General features: G+C 40.2%; 1 protein-coding gene across 1 annotated transcript in view; it reads left to right on the forward strand.

Moving 5' to 3' along the window:
• Window positions 1–20,423, forward strand: part of LOC135709266 (uncharacterized) — a 259,608-nt gene extending 239,185 nt beyond the window's left edge. The window contains exon 6 of the mRNA XM_065231572.1: window positions 19,226–20,423. Within this exon, the coding sequence (XP_065087644.1) occupies window positions 19,226–19,429 (204 nt within the window). The 3' untranslated portion in view covers window positions 19,430–20,423. The remainder of the gene's footprint in view (window positions 1–19,225) is intronic.
• Window positions 20,424–20,642: the final 219 nt, after the last annotated feature.

Raw genomic sequence — 20,642 nt, forward strand, 5'->3', positions numbered from 1 at the left:
TGAAAACCTTATCACGTGTCGGGCATTTCTGCCAATCGGTTGCGTTCTTAACGATTTACTTCCAGTTGTAAAGCGTATTTAAGTGATTTTTTGCAAGTAGTTTCCTGAAGGTCGATCGGAAAGGTAAGTGTTTATCGTTTTATGTCTCAATTCTAAGCAATGGATCATTCATATAGTATTTATTTATCAAAATTAGTACTGTACGGATTTCGATCCATGTATAACAGCTGATTCTAAATCCGTAATTCATGTGTTTCACTTATACATTTTTGCCAAAAAATCAACCTTATACATTCCATAAGACAAACCACATAGGTCCTATAAGAATGCATAAAAGGTATGTGTGACCGCTTATACATTTCATTTGACACATGACCTTCATTAACTTTTTGCAAGGCGTCTGCTTATTAGTTGACTTATACATGTTATGAATAATCAGCAATAGAAATTTGCCAAAAGGTATAAGGAGATTTCTATCCGTGCAGGGATTTTGCCGTTCCATTCACCACCATAAGAGATACCGTACTGAATTGCTACTCTCTTATTTTATTCGTATTGTAAATGTTATATTATAAACAATTAATGAAGAGCGCCAAGAACCAGCCGAAAAGGAAAACAACACAGCTCCCCTACAGGATATCACCAACACGCATATACAAATTACAGAGAGCAGACCTAAATGGGCAAGAGAGCATTCCCAGCAGTAGCCACCAGCGAGGAATGGCCGGAAATATACATGAAAGTAGAGCGGGAGATAATTCATAAAGAGAACGCAAAGAAACACAGGAGGAACGACAAAAGAAAAAGGTTGAGCGAGAGAGGAAGAGGAGGAATAAGAGGAAAGAATTGAGTGATTGATTTCTTTATTATAGAGACTTTCAGCCGTTGGCTGGTTCGTCTCTGACAAGAGGAAAAAAAGTTGGAAACAAGAAAGCATTATAACTTGAAAAAGCAATGGCAACAATGGAGAAGCAGCAGAAGAAAACTGTTGAAAAGAAGCAATGAAACATCTGCATTTTTACGATTATTACCCTTTTGACGTTTTAAATTAAATTAAGTTATAGTCGTTAACTTACCAATTTTATTTTTCATGCACAAAACAAAAAACTAATCCTTGATGTCAGTTCATTGTCTTTTTTGTTGGTTTCTAAAGATGTTTCGGCAGTCTTCTTTTCAGTTTGCTATTATTGATTCCGCCCAGTTTAGTCCCGGTTAATAATGTTTTTTTGCGTTGAGCTGGAGCACCCCCAAGTTCCAAAGTATGGCGTATCTTGCACGTTATCACATGTCAAATTTCTAAGACCTCGAAGTTGTGATCGGAGGTAAACTCAAGTAAGAATATTTAACCCAAAGCACTGGTATAGAATAAAATTTGGAGGAAATGAATCCTTAAACATGATATTAGTTAGCATAAAGATCCAGAACAGTCATCTTCTTAAATAAAAAGAAATCAGTTACCTTTCCTTTGAATCGATTGGAGCATCAATTAGTCTAACGCTGTTAATAATTAATATTACTTCATTACAGCCGGAGATATTTGTGTTTTAGTAAACACGTTTTTTTTTTATGTGAGATTTCATTTTTTAGCTATATCTCCAAGACTATCCTACTGAGATTTGTTTTGGACTACATTTATGAATTCAGCGCACGATTTTACAAGGGCAATGGCCATCAGCGTACAAAGTTCAAATATGCTGTAAACTAATGCATAAACGATTCAAAATTGTACGGATTTTGATTCAATCGTAGAACGTTGTACGGATTTTGATTCAAGATATGTGCAATTTAAATACTTTTTTTCTAATAATTAAAGGTAATTTTAAGACCTGCTGTTTGCAAATAATGGTAAAATAAAGATAAATGTATAGGAAAAAGGTGTGATAAAGAGCATAATGTGATAGCATTATTTAGTATTGACCGTTAATGATTCTCTCGTACTTAGGTGTACGGATTTCGGTCACACTCGGTAAATATGTTTTTTTTTTAAGATTTCGTGCGTTTTATGAAAGCACATCCATTATTTTGCATAAGAAAACGGGGTGTTTCTGTGGTGAAAAAAAAAGGATTCCTCCTGTACCAAGCACTGAAATTATCAGACGGTACCTCTATTTATGCTTTTAGGTTAGCTATGAAAGTCCATCGTACTCTGTTATGCCAGAGAACGGTTTATAAAATTCCAGATTTTTTGCTGATGGGGGCAAGGCATAGCAAACCGTTCGATTGCATAATTTTCCAAGTAGGAGGGACTTACAATGCTTATCTCTTAGCAGTACCGTCGACTTTTTGTCAGTGCTAGGTACTGAAATTCGGCAGTGAGCGTTCAAAAGGGCCTACTTGTAATGGTCGATTCACTTCATCGATTTTCTCTTTACATTGCTATAGCTAAGCGAAACAATTCAAGCTGAATATTGCATAAGGTCCTAAGTAAGATTGACAAGATTCTTTTCGTCGACTTTCTCCTTGAATCCACTCGGCCCAGGTATGTTCCGCACACATATCGATAAAAGAAGTTTTAATCTAGCATCTAATACGACAAATACAAGAAACGGTTTGGTCCAAGATTTATATCCTAGGAATCTTGAAGTGATAGGGAATATCAGCCATCATGACGGTCATTGTTGGACGCTTCAATGAATTACTCAAAGAAAGTCCTACCTTCATATCTGATTGTAATATAGGAATCAAATGTAATGGAATATGTTTTCGGTTTTTTATGAGGTTATGAATTTAACCAAGTTTTACTATGTAGGAAATCCAAAATATGAACATAGGACCGATATCATAGGTTACTTCTACTGTATTTTAAATCAATATCTAGAAAAATGCACGAGAATTTCTACGTCAACCATGCGGTCGTGTCTTGTACACAACCCCACCAATCTTTTCTCATGACCTTGGAATTGTTCAGGGGACTACGTACAAGTTCAAGAAATTCCATACGTTGAACTTCGCTGAAAATCAACGAGCAACGTAGATTTTTCTAAAAAAAAAAATTTCAGCCATCTTATAAGATCTTCAGGGATCCTCGCTTCAGTTTAAGGAATTTCCTTGCAGTTTGTCAGAGATCTTACTTCAAAAAAGCTCAATGAACTTCTTGGAAGTTTTGGGAACTTCGTTAAATTTCAAGGAACTTTCCAGATGTTCAAGAATATTAGTAGATGATGGGGATCTTTTCAGTAGAAATCCTAGAATTAAGAGAAATGAAAAAAATTGAGAATTTGGCATAAATTCAGGGAACTTCGTAGAAGTTGGATTTTTTTTTGTAAAGCTTAAGGAAGTTTTGAAGATGTTGAGGGAACGTTGCATAGGTTACTGGATATTCTTTCAGGCATCCTTCCTAAACAGCAGGTAAGATTCAAAAGTTCTCTGGATAGACGAAGATATAAGTAAAGTTCTTTTGATATTTTTTCAAGACTCCTGGTTGATCAGAAAGTATTCAAAAGTACTACAGCTAAGAGAAGCTTATGGAATCTTGAATGGTGAATTTAGATTTCATGGACATGTAGTACATTTTCTATAGGGAAGACTGGTGATTTAGTTTTTTTTTCAAGAATTAGCACGATATGGTGTTAAACCATACACCAACATTGAACATTGATAATATAAAAAAAATAAAAATAACGAAAAAGCTCTTATCCGTATAAAGAACGAGCACATTATAAATTGGCACCTAATGGGTTCAACCAGATGTAACTAAATTTCAAATAAAAAAAATAAAATAACCCAATAAGCTTTTGTAGAAAGAAATTCCAAAAGTATCTAGCTTCAAACAGGAGCACAATCATACAAGTTAAGAGTTCATTTCTTTCGATTGGAATGAAAGTTAAATAAGGGACTTCTATCTTGATTTTATATCGAACTCCGTGATCATTAAAGTTAGCTAGTCCGAGGTATGGAAAAAATTGCTTTATAATTTTCTTTTTTCATCAAACATTAGAATCTGGAAAGCATATGGATTGGGATCTCAAAACTATTATTATTTAAATTTTCAGAATTTTAAGGATTGTTCATTGACATATATTTTGAACAATTTCTTATGTCCTAAATGTATTTATATGGGCACTCATCATATTTCCTTTCAAAGGTAAGGGAGCAGATGAGTGTGCTGGTCGAAAGATCGTATAAAGATCACATTGCTCAATCCCAGGCAATGAAAAGGCGGACTCTCTCGCAAAGGTGGGCGCGCCAATTTTATGACAGGCAAATATCACACGATGAATTTTACCATTTAGTGCGTCAGAGTACCTTTTCGAGTTGGCAAACCGATTGGGACAATGGATATCTTGGACGGTGGTTACATTCAATTATTCCTAACGTTTTTTCGAGAGCGTGGTTTAAAGGCTTAGACTTAAGTCGTAACTTCATTCACGTGATGAGTAGACTTATGTCCAACCACTACTCGCTAGATGCTCATCTCAATATAATAAACCTCGTGAACAGCAACATCTGTCGGTGTGGAAACGGTTACGATGACATCGATCACGCAGTTTGGCAATGTACGGATAATGACGATGCCAGAGAGCGACTTTTGAATACCCTTGAGGCCCAAGGAAGACAACCCTATGTTCCTATCAGAGACGTGTTGGGAACTCGCGATATCTGCTCTATGCAGTCGGTTTATGTGTTTCTTCAAATGTCTTGTATAAGAATTTAATTCCTTTGTCTTTTGTCTCTCTTTATTAGTTTTTGTTTGTCTTGTCCCCCCGTCTCGATGAGTCTCATCGTCGCCCACTGGTCACCATAGCCGGTCGAACTCCAGACGAAACTAGAACCACACTACCGTTCATACTGGTGACAACGCTCTCATGAGACAACGAAACTTTACCCCCAAGTTCCTCCCCTGATCCTATCCTTCGACAATGTACCTCTCTAACCTCGAGTAAGCCGCGAGTATTCGGCCCAACTCCTACTAGACATGGAATAAGTGAATTTTGTTACAAACAAAGAACAATGAACTTCCGGCTCCGTAAAGCTAACGCGATTGAGCCTTTCAAATAAACGAACTAGATAAAAAAAATGTATTTATTCTATGTGCACAATGCGATAATTCAAAGCCCGAATTTTTTAAAATTGAGGGGGTAAGAAAGAAAGGGGTGTAAGTGATTTTGTTCGATTCTCTTCATCGACTTTTTCTTTCGTTAATAATTCAGCTGCAAACACATTCCTTGATTCGTGTGCCATTGTGGATCTAGATGAGAACTTCCTTTATATAGTGCAAAATCTGTTTGTAAAGCTGTGGCTATCAAAAGAGAAAGGCGATGAAGAGAATCGACCAAAGTCACTTACACCCCTTTCCTTCTAACCCCTTAATTTTAAATGAAAAGTCCAAGAATTAAGTGTTGGTACCTATGTCCTATGTACCTATGTACCTATGTAATTAAATATGGATCATCTCATTAAAATCTAGTTACAAAATTCTATCTGATCCTTAGAATTGTCTAACATTAGTTTGAGATCCTTAAAATCCTTATGTGATCCGAACAATATGTTATTTCATTACAAAAAGTTTAAACAAACGATCATTGCTTGTTCAAAATCAGTATGCTTATAAGGCTCCCCGGAGCGTGGTTATGAAATTAATACAATAAAATGTAATATTCACCAATACAATAATAGTTAGCTTAGCCATAATAGGTCGTATTATTGGATGAAGTGAAAACGAATCCAACAGGAAACAAAAATAACAAATAGCTTTGACGTCTTTTGATTGAATGACAGTTCCAGAGTCTCTATCTGTAGTTTAACACAACAACTAAAAATGCAAACGGGTCCTCCTAGGCCCCCTCCATTAAAGTTTTCTAGCTACGCCAATATTCATAAGGGTACAGCTTTATCATCAAAACCCCTGTTTACAACTTATCGGCTTCATAAAAATATTAGTTCGATTTTGTTTGATTATTTCTTAAAAGTGTCCAAAGAAGCCCTCCTAGACGATATTATCAGACGTCTTCACGCAACTATTTAAAACTGTCACTATACGTCAATCGACTACAAACAATTTTTAAACCGCTTCACGGCTAATTGGGTTGTTTGACTTTGCAAAAATATACAGATTTTTATACATCACCCGATAGAGATTTGTTTTCTGAGCACAAAGATAATTGTATCGATCCCGTAGCTATTGATGTCTCGATTTTTAAATCAAGATTTAAATCTTTGATCGTTGACACTAAATCTATGCGTGGACAGCTCGTTCCCATACAAAGTCTAGCAAGGAGCGCTAAGACAGTGATTTTTTTCTAATGTAATCGTACTGATTTAAAATAGTTCAAGTGTACCAAAATTGATGAAATTTTGGATTTCGGTTCCATTTTTAATTTAGATAACGAATATGTAATTACCCCAATAAACAACCCAATTAGCTAGGCACCTGCTGTAAAATAAACCATTTTCAAAAATATCTTGAACGCATTGATTCCACGAAGTTGGAAGTTGGTATGCCGAGAGGCGAGGACATAATAAATCCAACCATATAATGGATGTAAGACAAATTTGTTTTGCGTGTATGGATCTAAAGATTGGTCCCATCTAATCTAATCTTACACCAACACAGCCAGTGCATGAAAGCATCCTGGAAAATGCTAGATATACCTCCATCTTTCTTGTCTATTTGGTATACGTTGCACATCAGAGATGAGCAAAATATATCAAAATGGAAAAGGCCAGGATTTAAGGGGCAAGATGATTCAGAAACATCGGGCCTATTTAAATCAAAGATCAATAAATGGATGTAAGGTGGACATCTAAAAATTAGGCCCATCGATAAAAATGCCCCGCTCTTCATTTTCTTTCCTCTGTTCGGGACCTAACACCACTGCGACCAGTAATTTGATCTATTGTAGTATATCCCGTGTCCTTAGTTTAGTGCATGTCGTATTACTCCATCAATATTGAGAAATTATGAAGTATTCGATTTATTTTACAGTTGTCATTCTTGCATTTATCACAAGGATCCGACTCTAATCGAAAGGTCTAGCTATTTATACCCTTCGGAGTGTTGAAACACCCACCAAAGGCGCGCCCCTTTGTCAGATTTCTTAGCAACAAATTTAAGGAATGGCACCGATAATGACCATGCATCAGAACCCTAGTCTTTACCACTTCAAACTAGGGAATAGCAGAATAGAAGATTAGGAATCACATAGATGAAGACTAACTAACTATTTTTTTCCTTGTTTCAAGATCATCCTCGGTGGGCAAAGCCGAGTTTTGTCACTATCAACAAAACATAAAAAGTAACAAGGACTAAGATGTGTTCCTTGGATTACTGAAAAATCCTGTTCCCTTAGTTTGAATTAGTCAGGACTAGGAATGATAGATCTTACATCCCATAACGTACCACGAAAAGGTGATCTACCCACATTACGGGGCAATTTTGTTTTGTAACAATGTGTCATCTGGGCAATACAAATGGATATTTTTAATTGCTTGTGAAAAATTGGCAAACAATGCTATCATCCGAAATGTATGTATGGGCCCTATATTAGGGGCACTTACAGGGTGCGTGACGAATTTTTGCAGTAAATTTCAAATAGTAATTTCTCATGCCTGTGCATCATGATTTAGATATATTTGGCAGCACTGGATAGCTTATACTGTTAGGTGTAAGATTTAAACAAACAATGTTGAGTAAACGTAAAGATGTCGAAACAAGAGAGCAATCTGTCAGCCGTTGTCACTTTGTTGCGCGCCGGAGTATGAATGAAAGGAATAATTCGGTCGGTAAATGTGTCTGAAATAACAGTGTATAATATTAAAAAAGGCTTGGGAAAGTGATAAGACGGAGCACCTGCTCATACTGCTAATAAAGCACAGAAATGGCTTACGGAAAATATTTCGTAAATTTGGGAGGAAGAAATTTGGCCCCCAAGCAGTCCCGATATCAATCCGTTGGATTATTTTGTATAGGGCGTCGTCCAACGGGATACCAATAGAACCCCTCACACCACACTTAAGTCGCTAAAAGCTAAAATCAAGGCAGTGATGGCATCTATGGATCGAAACATTTTAAAACGTGCATACTGCAGTTTCCGGAAGCGTCTAACTACAGTCGTCAAAAGGGAAGGCAATTTTTTTGAATAAATTTACTTACAACTTCCATATGTTGCGAAAGAAAATAAATCGCACAAAATTCATTGCTAGAATAACTAACTGGTGTATTTTTTCTCAAATATGCCATTTACTGCAAAAATTCGTCACGCACCCTGTAGACCGAAATTGGATACATTAAGTCTAATTAATTAATTGAAATATTTTAAATTCTTTTAGCCTACCTAGTTGTTTAGCGAAACTCTATTGCTTGATATGAAATTTAAATGCATCGTATATATTTGCTATTGTAGGACTATATTACTACTGAGACGAGCTTCCAACCAATTGAAGAAAAAAAAAATAACCAAAGAAAACTCCCATCAAAGGAACGACATTTCAATCGAACGAATCTGCTGACGCTTACACAAGGGGTATTAACAAAAATCAGACAAAGTTTTTTTTTTGGGAAAAACCGTTTGAAGTCGAATAAAATTCTTTGCAGAATATGCACCCAACCAAACGGCAGAGGAAAAATCGATCATAAAGTCAGCGCTTTACTTTCCGTTCCACCTTTGGACGGGGAGGCAAATGCGAATTGAACCGCATAATAACGAAACCATCAAGGGGCTGATTGCGGCTCCTTTTGCTTTGATACGACGCTGCCTCAGCATTGTAAGCTGCTCTTGATCAGACTCTTCCGACGGAAGTTTCCCGAAGCGAAGTGAATGGCTCTTTAATAGAATCTAATATCAGGTACCCCTACAAGCTTCTATCGAGAAGTTTTCCTCTTATGTCGGAATATAATATAATATGTGGTACTTGGTTCCTATTTCAATAGATGAGCTGAAGAAGCTTGAGAAACCGTATTATGTTCCATTTTACTACCATCCATCCAGTTTGTACGCGTTTTATGACCAGGATTTTTTTTTATTCGCTACATCAACGGCAATGGCGGTACAGGTGGCTTTGAAGTCAACTTTCATTTCATAAGCTGGGAAAAAGTTGACTATACCAAGTATGAAATCAAACACGAATTCACGTTTTTGAAGATTCAATTTCTCCAGAAACCATTGACTATGTTTGATTCACGAAGCGTTTCCACAACTGATCTTTCGAATATGCCCAAGAATCCAATTGCGATTCATTTGATTTGGAATTATATTATGGTGGTAGCCTCCAACCAGTAGTATCCTCGGATTAAATCCTTTTTTGTAGTCAACGTCGATGTTAATCAATACGATTCTTAACAAACGTTCGGTAGATCCACCTATAATCCGAGTTGAAGCATACCACCATTAAGGTGAAAGTGACCTAGTAAGTGAATTAAAATTTTAAAAAATAATTTTCTCTGAGATATCATTTAAAATTTGAAAAAAAAACTCTCGTCATTTTGTGCGAAATGATAAAAAGAAAACTTCGAGAAGAGCCTTTTGCAATCTGAACTGATGTCTAAGAGAAAAGCATTTTTGAAATTTTTATTTATCAACTAGGAAATTTTCATCTTAATGCTCACTTTACATATAATTACACTGTTCAACACGACTTTTCAAGACACAAAAATTTAACCACACAGATAAAAATTCTGAATTTTAATTGTGATGTAAACATTCATTCATGTAGACTTGTATTTCATTTCACGCAACCGAGCAACTTGCAAACAATGTTGTTTACAAAGATGGACTTTTGTATACAATATTTGCTACATTGCATGAAATGTGTCAGAACTTTACAAGATATATAATGTAAACGTATATGATATGTGACACTCCATTTATGTGCATTATATTGAATAGAAATTTACACTACTTTTTCGAACTGTGCATATTAGATTGTCTTATAACAGTGATGCTCGTCCAACGGCTCGTGGGCCACATTAACTTTGAATTTTCCACAGAATTGTCCTGTTGATTGCCTAAGAACACACCTCACTATTATGTAAGTACTCTGTCCAAACGTGGTTGATCAACTCTCAGTCGAGCGTTCGGCCAAGGCGGTTCAGTTTGTTTTCGCTCCGTTCACAGTGCAAGTTTGGAATCACTTTGAAAAAGTTCAGAATCACTTCAGAAAGTACTGAACCATTTCAGAAAAGTTTAGCACGTACAGAATCACTTCGAGCAGTACTGAATTTGGAAACAGTGGATCCGTGTATTCAACCCTTAAAATACTTAATCACTCCAGAAAAGCTCTAATTCAGTAGGGAAAATGTTGAATCACTCAAGGATAGACTCACTTCCAATAGTGTTAAATTTTCTGGACTGACTTAACACTTTCGGCAGTAATGTCAAACCGTCGTAGAGGACACGCACACATGCTCCATTTTTGCTTCCTATATAAAAATGTCTTCTACGAAAGTAAGGTTCTTGTACGAGAGCCACATGGGATGTGCCATTTTGCATTAATGTACATAGATTTATCGTTGCTTTCTTTTATGCTGAAGATTGATTTGTGCTATCTTAACAGTAGTCATAACTCATACTCAAGAAATCACAATCTCCACCTCCATCATAATTTGATGCCAATGGCTTACCCCAGAGGTATTCTGAGTATTTAGAACGTATAAAGCAAATCCATTTTTATTTTTTATTTAAGTTATTTAAGAGGGCACCCGGTACTCCACAGACTCTGTTAGCGATTAGGTTTTTGTTAGAGCCTTGTACGCTTTTTGGCCACGGAATTCTGCTTCATGTGCCTTAAGAGATGAACTAGCCTATGGCTAAAAATCTCTTTAATAAAGAAAAAAAATGCTTCATGTGCCGATTCGGATGTTTACTGGCTTTGTACGACTTGTATCCTTCCCTGGCAAGGATGCTCCACATGTTCCAGTTTTGACGTAGAACTACGTCTTTGTCGACTATAGTGGGGTGCAAATCAAAAAATATGTGTGGTGAAGGAATGTTAGGTTTTGAATTCTTGTAACTTTGTCATTTATAGATGAAATTAAAATCCAAATACGCCAATCGATAGGATATTACATTACGAACCTGCTGAAATAAATATTTTTCCAATTTTTCTCTAATTAATCTTTTGAAAATGTACAAATGATAATTTTATCACTGTTTTCATGAAATAAGCCTTGTTCCCAAACCCAGTCATCATAAACGAATACCACTTGGTTGCACATCATTCTGCTTGAACCTCAAAAGATATAAATCAGCGCTGCTCTCCTACCTCTGCTTGATGGACATCATTCGCTGCCAGACTGTTGAGCAGTTCAGTCGATTTGAATTCTCTCTAGTTTCGTTCGTTCGTTCGCAAGTCGAATTAGCTCCGCGTTGTATAGTGACGCTCTCGCTGACCCAGCCATGGGTAAGAAATCGCGCGGTAACGCGAGTGCCGGCTTACCGGGAAAACAGACTCTCCCAGGAGACGGCGCGACCACCGAGCCAGCTCAGAAGAAGCAGAAGAAAACCCCATTGCCCGTCCCGACAGGCGTTGCGGACCCGCAGCCGGGGCCTCCCGGAACTAAACGACCCAGACCTGAAGACATCAGCGCCACCGCATCGGCAGCAAAAAAGCTGCTGAGCAACAATCCGTTCTCCGCCCTGCAGAACGGAGCCCAGCCGCAGTCGGACCCTGAGACGGTGCCTAAAAAAGTTAAGTTGCCACCCTTCTATGTGAAGGGCTTCCCTCCCGGGCTATGGGAGCAGCTGGATTTCTACATTAAGCAGGGCCTTCGCTGCACCATTCAACGGTGCACGGAAGGCTACAAACTGATGGTCTCGGCCGAAAATCACTACAACGCAGTCCAGGCCCTCTTGGACAGGATGAAGCTGGAGTACTTCTCCCACGACGTCGAGGCCACCAAGCCGCTGAAAGTGGTGCTGCGCGGGCTCCACGACATGGACACCACCACCTTAATGGACGAGATTAAGGCGAACGGCCTCAAGCCGGTCGAAATCCACAAGATGACCCGCAGCAAGGCCATCAAGTATCGTGACCAGCTCTACTTGGTCCATCTGCAGAAGAACTCCACAACCGTGAAGGATCTCCAGACGACACGCACACTGTTCCACATCGTAGTGAAGTGGGAGCGGTATAAGCCAACCCACCGTGGCGTCACTCAGTGCTCGAACTGCCTATTGTTCGGGCACGGCACCAGGAACTGCCGCATGGCCAGCCGCTGCATCAAATGCGGCAAAAACCACAAGATCGACGACTGCGACAGCATCGAGGAAGCCGCTCCCACATGCGCCAACTGCGGTGCTGCCCACAAGGCCACGAGTAAGGCCTGTCCGAAGCGGGCCGAATACGCCGAGATCCGGAAGAAGGCCTCGTCCAACAACCAGCCCGGTCGCAAGAAGGTCCCGGAAAACAACGCGCAGAACTTTCCTCCGTTATCACCGGTCCAACCACGGCCAATTCCAGTGTTGGCGCCGCTCCCGCTCAACCAACAGTTGGCTGCTGCCCAGTCGGCTGCCGCTGCAGTACCCAGTCAAGCCTCCGGCCCATCGACGGATCCCCCTGCTCCGGGATTGGCCGGTACAACCGGTGAAGCTACAGACGATTCTCCGCTGTCAACGGATGAGATCGTCACACTGTTGGCCCAGGCCATCATCATCAAGCGCACCTGCGAAACAAGAACACAACAGCTCCAAGCTATCATCTCCTTCGTCGCTAATTATGGACCGTGAACCCATAAAGATCGCCAACTGGAACGCTCGCTCCGTAGGGGCGAAAAACATTGAGCTTGCAGACTTCCTCCGCAAGCACGACATCGACGTGGGCCTTCTCACCGAGACCCACCTCAAGACCGGTGACAGCCTCTGGCTGCCCGACCACAGCATTGTCCGGCTTGATCGCACCAGCTCCAGGGGGGGTGGTGTCGCGGTCATCATTAAGAAAGGCATCAAGTACTGCACCCTACCCCACTACCGCACTTCCATCATCGAGGCCGTCGGCGTAGAGGGGAAACATCGACCCTAAACGTCCGGTTCATCGCCGCCTACTGCCCCCGGCAATGTACCGTTAGCAATGGTACAGCACAGCAGTTCAAGAACGACCTTGCCATCATAACCCACACCAATGCCCGCTTTGTAATCGGAGGGGACCTGAACGACCGGCACGAGGCCTGGCGGAACTACCAGCAGAACCAGAACGGCCGCCTGCTATTCGACCATTCCCAGCATGGTCTCTATTCCGTCTGGTTTCCGGACGAACCAACCTTCACATCACCGACGGGCAACCCATCGACGCTGGACCTGTTCTTGGCAAACACCAGATTAGCCAAGCCGGTTGCCGTCAACGACCTGAGTTCGGACCACCAACCGGTGCTGACCGAGCTGGGCTACAACGTGGCCCCTGCACCGTGCCAGCGGAAGGACTACCATCGAGTCAACTGGGTTCAGTTTCGACGCGTGGTCGACCGCCACATCGACGACAACCCACCGCTCGACACAGTGGATGACATCGACCGGGCCCTGGAGGGTCTCCATCAAGCCATATCCGTGGCTGACGAAGAGTGCGTTCGACGAGTTCCTGTGAGGGGTAAGTTTCAAGCAATTGATTCCCACACCAAACTCTTGATTCGGCTCAGAAATGTTCGTAGACGCCAGTTTCAGCGGACTGGGGATCTGCAGCGTAAATACGAAATGGTCGATCTGAATCGGCAGATCGCTTCCAGAATGGTCTCAATCCGGAACGAGAGTTTCGGGCGGCTCGTTCAGAACCTGGACGACCGTTCCAGACCATTCTGGAAGGTTGCCAAGGTGCTGAAGTCTCACCCCAAGCCCATTCCACCACTTAGAGTCAATGACGAACGGCTTATCACCAACGAAGAGAAGGCCAATGCGATTGGGGAGCACATTGCCCAGTCGCATTTGCTTGGCTCTAAAATCCCAAGTCCACTCGAGAACCAGGTTGCGCAGTGCGTCCTGACGTTAGATGCCTCCCCTTGTGCCGTCCCTCCAGAAGAACGGATTACAGAGGAACAAATTTGCTCAGCGCTGAAATACAGTAAGAACATGAAGGCTCCCGGGTTTGACGGAATATTCAACCTAGCGTTGAAAAATCTCAGCCCGAGGGTGCACTCGCTGCTAGCTGCCACCTTCAACAGATGCTTGGAGCTGCACTACTTTCCAAGCATCTGGAAGGTGGCAAAAATCATCCCGATCCGCAAACCTGGGAAAGACCCTTCACTACCGTCAAGCTACAGACCGATTAGCCTGCTCTCAGCGCTGAGCAAGCTGTTCGAAAAATTGATCCTCAGCCGACTAAACAAGTTTGTGGAGGAACATGACATACTTCTTCCGGAACAGTTCGGGTTCCGCAAGGGGCATTCCACCAATCATCAGCTAGTGCGGGTGATGAATAACATCCGAAGTAACAAAGCTGTATCCAAGTCCACAGCCATGGCCTTGTTAGACGTCGAAAAGGCGTTTGACAATGTCTGGCACGACGGACTTATATACAAGCTTTGTAACTCTAACTTTCCACCATACCTTGTGAAAATCACCCGTAACTATCTCCAGCAAAGGTCGTTCAGGGTGTCGTTGAATAGTTCCCTTTCGGGACAATTTCCGATCCCAGCAGGTGTTCCGCAAGGGAGTCTGCTGGGACCACTGCTTTACAGCATCTACACGTCGGACATCCCTCCTCTAGGAGACGGTTGCGTGTTCTTTCTGTTTGCAGATGACACCGCGATAGCTGTCAAGGGTAGGATGCCTCGTGAAATTACGAACAAGCTCCAACGATGCCTTGACACCTTTACTGATTATGCCACCACGTGGAAAATCAAAATCAACGCCTCGAAAACCCAAGCGATCATGTTCCTTCACAGACAATCATTAAAACTTAAACCGTCTCCCTCCTGTACCGTAATAATGGATGGTACAAGGGTCGAGTGGTCCACTGATGTTACTTATCTCGGGATGTTGTTCGATGAGAAGCTCCTGTTCCGCTCGCACATAGAGAAAACCCTAGTTAAGTGCTCCGCCTTGGTTAGGTGTTTGTATCCGCTCATTTGCCGCAGATCCCGCCTCTCAAGGCAAAACAAACTGGCTGTTTACAAACAGATCATAGCCCCCGCGATCTTCTATGCCGCCCCGGTGTGGGAATCGTGCGCTCAGACCCACAGGAACAAAATCCAGGTTGCACAGAATAGAGTGTTGAGGATGATCCTAGATCGTCCATTCGACACAAGAATAGCAGACCTCCATCAAGAGGCAGAAATTCCCAAAGTAGATTCCAAAATTGATGATATGACAACTAAATTTATTCAAAAATGCAATCTTTCTGAACATGCTTTAATAAGCAATTTGTACATAGTAGGTTAAGTGTATATAGTAGAGTAGGTTAGTTTTAAGCTGTAAATAGTAGTATTAAGTAGTTTCTCTTCAAATTCTAAAAACAAAACAAACCAATCCCACCAAGGTGGTCGACCGTGTACTAAGTCTAGGACTAATTCTGTAAAACAAATTTTGAATTTTGCCCATACCTAAAGATGAAGAAATCATTAAATCACTTAGTAAAAATTTATATGGTAATCGTCCAAGTTAAACTAAAATAAAGATCATTTAAACTACCTGCCTCTGCTCATTACCGCTTCGGATGGCGTGGCACTAGGTTCTGCAGCAAGCAGGACTAATTCAGCGGTTAAATGTGGATCACGGCGTGTCCACCACAATGAGGAATGATACTTGAAAAAACGTGCATGTAAAACCTCCTCCCCCTAACAATAACCCGAAAAAGACATGGACTTTGACGATCATTTTTTTCCGGGAAATAAATTTTAAGCAACCACAATTTTGTATAAACAATTAATTTTTTACATGCAGAGCCAACATTTAAAAAAAAACAATTGTTTAACAGGAGACATACACTCGATGGATTACCAACAACTGACTGTAAAAAATATCTCGTACCTCTATATATGCAATTATATTAACATCCAAAGTCCATACTATTTTACATATTATGCACAAAAGAAACTTTTTGCTCCGCCCCATTCATAAGAAACGGTCGGAAATCCTATCAAGTTCGGTTGCACATCGTTCTGCTTGAACCTGAAAAGATATAAAACAGCGCTGCTGTCGTGCTTTTGCTCATTATCGCCTCGGACGGCGTAGCACTTGGTCCTGCAGCAAGCAGGACCAAGTCAGTGGCTAAAGGTGGATCACGGCGTGACCACAATGAGAAATGCAATACAATGTGGAATGAGGAAAAGCAATGTTTGTAAGCCCCCTCTCTCCTTCACAACAACCTCTCCCCTCCCCCTCATCAATAATCTGACATAAAAGACATGGACTTTGACGATCACTTTTTTTTCCGGGAAATAAATTTTAAACAAACCACAATTATTAGTAAAAACAGAAGTTTTCCCTTAATTTCTCCCCGCACCAAAACTTTCAAATTTGAGAAAAATAAATTGCTTGAAGGACATATTCAATGATATTATGTTGGTGAATTACACACAACTAACTGTAAAAGTAGTAGTAGTCAAATTTCGTTTATTTCTGTTGATTACCCAAGTAACAATTAGGGTTTTATGAGGGTTCTGTAGACTATGAATTAGACTTGTAGCATGCTTTAAAACCGTGATAAAACTTGCAATGTTTCTTGGGTATGGTGTATACATTGATTTTACATTTCAATTGATTAGCCTATCTGGCTCTTCATCTTTGTTCATTGGATATTCTAATTTAGTATTTGCGTATTTATCTAGTTAACAGAATACCACTTGGGGGTGTGTTTTGTTTTAATTGAAAAATTTGATAACCTATCTAAATACGAGTCTAACTTAACTAACGTGCCAGATCACGTATGATCTGAAGATCTGATCTCAGACAGGTGTCTTTGAACCTTTCCAAGGAGACCGTTCGTCACTCTTCTAGAGGCTGAAGGTCAGCCAAGCGGTGGACCTCAGAATTTTGGGTCCGTGGAGGACTGTTTAGGATCATCCTAAGGATCTTGTTCTGGAGTTTTTATGTGTTCCACACATGAATTGTTGCAACGTGATCAACAAATAAATATCTATGAGTCGGCCACATACTTAATATATGTACATATAAAAACCATGCGTGACCACAAATACTATTCATTTGTGTATAAATTTTCATGTGTACTTCTGAGTGGATTCTGTTTATGTGTGGTCAAATAAAAATCATGGATATTTGTCAAGAAAAATGTGTAAATTGTTTTGAATGAACCATAACTGAAACATTGAAATACTTGAAAATTTTAAGATAAAGTATAATAGTCAAAAATGCTTGAAAAACATCAGTTTTGTGTGGTTCTACGTCATACTGCGGTCGTGTCTAGGACGCAACCCTTTAATTTTTTTTGCATAGGTCCGCTGATTCCTTTCCACACTTAGGGTTTTTGTAGGTTTTGAGCACTCGACAAACTGTTGTTTCGGCATCTTCAGCACTTTAGCCAGCTTGGAACCGGGCAACTCCTGATTTTCCAGGTGTTTGTGCACAATATTTTTTCTTCTTTCGAGTTCCATTTGACGTTATTTCTGAACGCGATCGACTACTTTGATAAAACTTGTACCAGTTGTTCTCTATAGAAGTGTAAACAAACCACTGTCAAGGTATTCGATTTCCAACACGTGCTAGCGGCACGCGATTAACGTACCAATTTACTTTTAGTCAGCGTTTATGTTATACTGCAGAACAGGTGCTTGATCATGTCATAAAATTATCAATCTCTAAAACAAATTATAACTATTTGAATTGACATTTGGCTGAAAAACAATCTTGTACAAAGTTATAGCTGAGAAAATTTCCCATAAGAATGACTTTAGAACTACTTCATAAAGTCTGGAACGCGCAAATATTGGTCACCTTAAGGTTCTACAAAGGGTAAGTAATTTTGTGTTCTTCTTCTTTTTTAAATATCATAAAATCATCATCATTAGTTTACACATACATTCATATATTATGAACACGAAAATTTAAAACATGTATTTCGTGATCTTAGATCGAAAATTTCCTGGGTAAAACACATTCACTGTATTTACTTACTTGTGTTCTTCGAAGTATAGCAGTCCGCTTTGAGAAGCGGCCGAGAACGGTTGAGTCTTTTTGCTCCGCTACGTGCTTTTTTTTTTAGAGCTCGGGCTATCTTTGTGCTGCCGTGTAGTTTTTCGGTGCTCGCATTTGAATAGTTTTGTGTCCCGGACGCGATAATTCGATTTAGAATGATTTGTGCTGATGGTTTTCCCCTGTTGCTTTGGTGCCTGGAGTGCTCTCGATCCCTTTGTTGACGGTGTGACTCAACCGCGCTGATCTATTATTAGGTTTTTGCGGTGTGCATTGCTTTTGTGCACAGAGTGACATGAAGAAGAAAAGTGATATTTAGTTATTGTGTGGTTGGATTCGCTGGAGGAGGAATTGTTTAAAAACAACTTTGGCGAAGACTGTAAACCGATTTGCATGCCAAACTTGTAAAACAAAACAAAAATCCTCCGTAGCTGGCACAATACTGTCGTCGTTCAGAGGAGTTTTGTCCATTCAGTTGGCCGATCGCATTCCGCACCTTACCATTGCATTGGAAGATCCTATTTTGGCCGTCTTGACTGCCGTATCGACCTTAGAAGCTATTCTGGATGAAACCACGAGCCACTGGGATTTTCGCTACGAATTGGATGAGACAAACTTCGTTTTGTTGGTTTTAAAGAGGTAAGAGATTCATGGTGCAGACAGGTTCAGACAATACTTACAATACTTCCTTGGCATTTTCCGAAAAGTAGCAAGGCACGATCCTCAAACCCAATGTGAAGCCTAATAGAGTAAACAAAAAAGTCAACCTTCGTCGAATCTTAGCAACGATTGGCAAAACGTCAACACTCGACAGTGATACCGTTTATATTATATTGACAACGGCCCACGTGTGTCAACGTGTGTCCTGAAGTGCCGAATAGTGTATCAAGCTGTGTTTCGGCACACTGTTCAGAGTGAATTACCCCTTGTAAACACCCCTACTGTAGGCCTAATTAAGTTAAACCTGAAGGAATCTGACCTTCCCGCTCATCATCAAATAAAAATTAGTCCCTCCCTTTTTTCGAATCCGCTTTACGCCCTTGCCCAGCTTTATAATAATGTGCCAATTGTAGAAGTTTTAGACTCATATTCCTTCAATTGATGAAAACAGCCGCCCCCTGGCTAATCCGTTCCCTACCCTGTTGCAACAGAAAATATGTAATTAATATTCCCACAGAATAACGCTCGTTCATTTCTCTTTCCCAATTTTCCAGCTGTACCTGTCCTCCAACATCACCCTGGCCGACTACAACATGGGCTACTGCCTGACGGGGACCCTCGAGCGGGGCGATGAACGTTCGAACCAATTCCAAACCACGCACTTTGCGGTGATCCGACGGTGCTGGCCCGCGCACGAACCCGACTCCGGCGGCCACAAAAACCAACATTCGTACATCGATTTTCTCTTCAATCGATGATAGTGAGGATTGGCGATATCGCGAAACACGACAAATACGTACGAGTGCTATACGAGGACGAGGAAGCGTAGGTGCTGCGTCCTTTATGATAAAAATTGTAGATGGTATAACCCTCATGAAATGGCGAAACTATTTATTCAGTAATGGATCGGTCGGTGGATACATTCAAACAGATTAATACCAGAAATAAAGTTGTATTCAAATGCAAACAGCTAAGGGAAATGGAAAAGAAAAATCAAACAGACAAGGTAAAAATTGTGTACAGAGTAACAGAAAAAAAAAACGATTTTTTATATATTTGACAGTAAATCCGTGCATGAAAATCAAAATACCATAACACAGGAAAAGCAAACAAAACCAAAAAAATTAAAAATATAAAATTGACGATGCGGATGGAAATATTTTTGTAATAATCGTTTTGTAAATAGTCACATGATATCCATATTGAATTGTCATGACAAATAATATTGAAAATAAAATGAACCCAAACTGCAAACAACAGGCAAGAGGGGAAGCGTAGTGAACGGTGAAAACATTGTATGCTGAACAATTTATGGGCTTGCATTCGGAAATTCTCGGTCGCCTGAAAAACATTATTAACTTTTCATCCCGCTGCAGCGCCATTGTGCACACTGTGTGCTTGTTGCCAAAAAAAAAAAAAACAATACGATAAGCCTACAATAATGATGTGCGCGGCAAAATCTGATTTCGACGTGGAAAATATTATCAGTCATTGTAACTGTCAGCTTCAGTGGGTGTTACTTCCAATTTGTTTAATTTATAACGTCACCTCATTTGGGAAAGCGAAGAATGAATCGAATTGGGTATTGCAAGTTACAAGCTGTTATGTTTTGCTTTGTTACTTTTTCGTTCAATTGATGACAGGTGTCACTGGAGCTGATCTGAGAAGGTCTGATTAAAAACACATCACTGTAGCGCAATATTCATAAATTCAGTGCCAACATTTCAAAGGAGCGTAATTGCATTTGTAAACAATGGCTTTAGCCGTCGATTTCTCGCGAAAAAAGCTCACTCATGAAAAATAATGACACCAATAGGTATAGGAATGTTTCCTCTACCATCTAGCATTGTTATTTGGAAGGAGTGCGCTTTAAGATGTGAGAAATCGACAGCTTTTTTTTTGTTTATTAATTTATTTGATAAGGCTCAACCGAATTAACTTTACAGAGCCGAGGATTCTTGGTCACTATAC

Source organism: Ochlerotatus camptorhynchus, unplaced genomic scaffold (genome assembly GCF_037179485.1).
Source record: "Ochlerotatus camptorhynchus isolate MF236.1 unplaced genomic scaffold, CSIRO-AGI_Acam_v1.1 ptg000357l, whole genome shotgun sequence".
In the NCBI taxonomy this organism is placed as follows: domain Eukaryota; kingdom Metazoa; phylum Arthropoda; class Insecta; order Diptera; family Culicidae; genus Ochlerotatus; species Ochlerotatus camptorhynchus.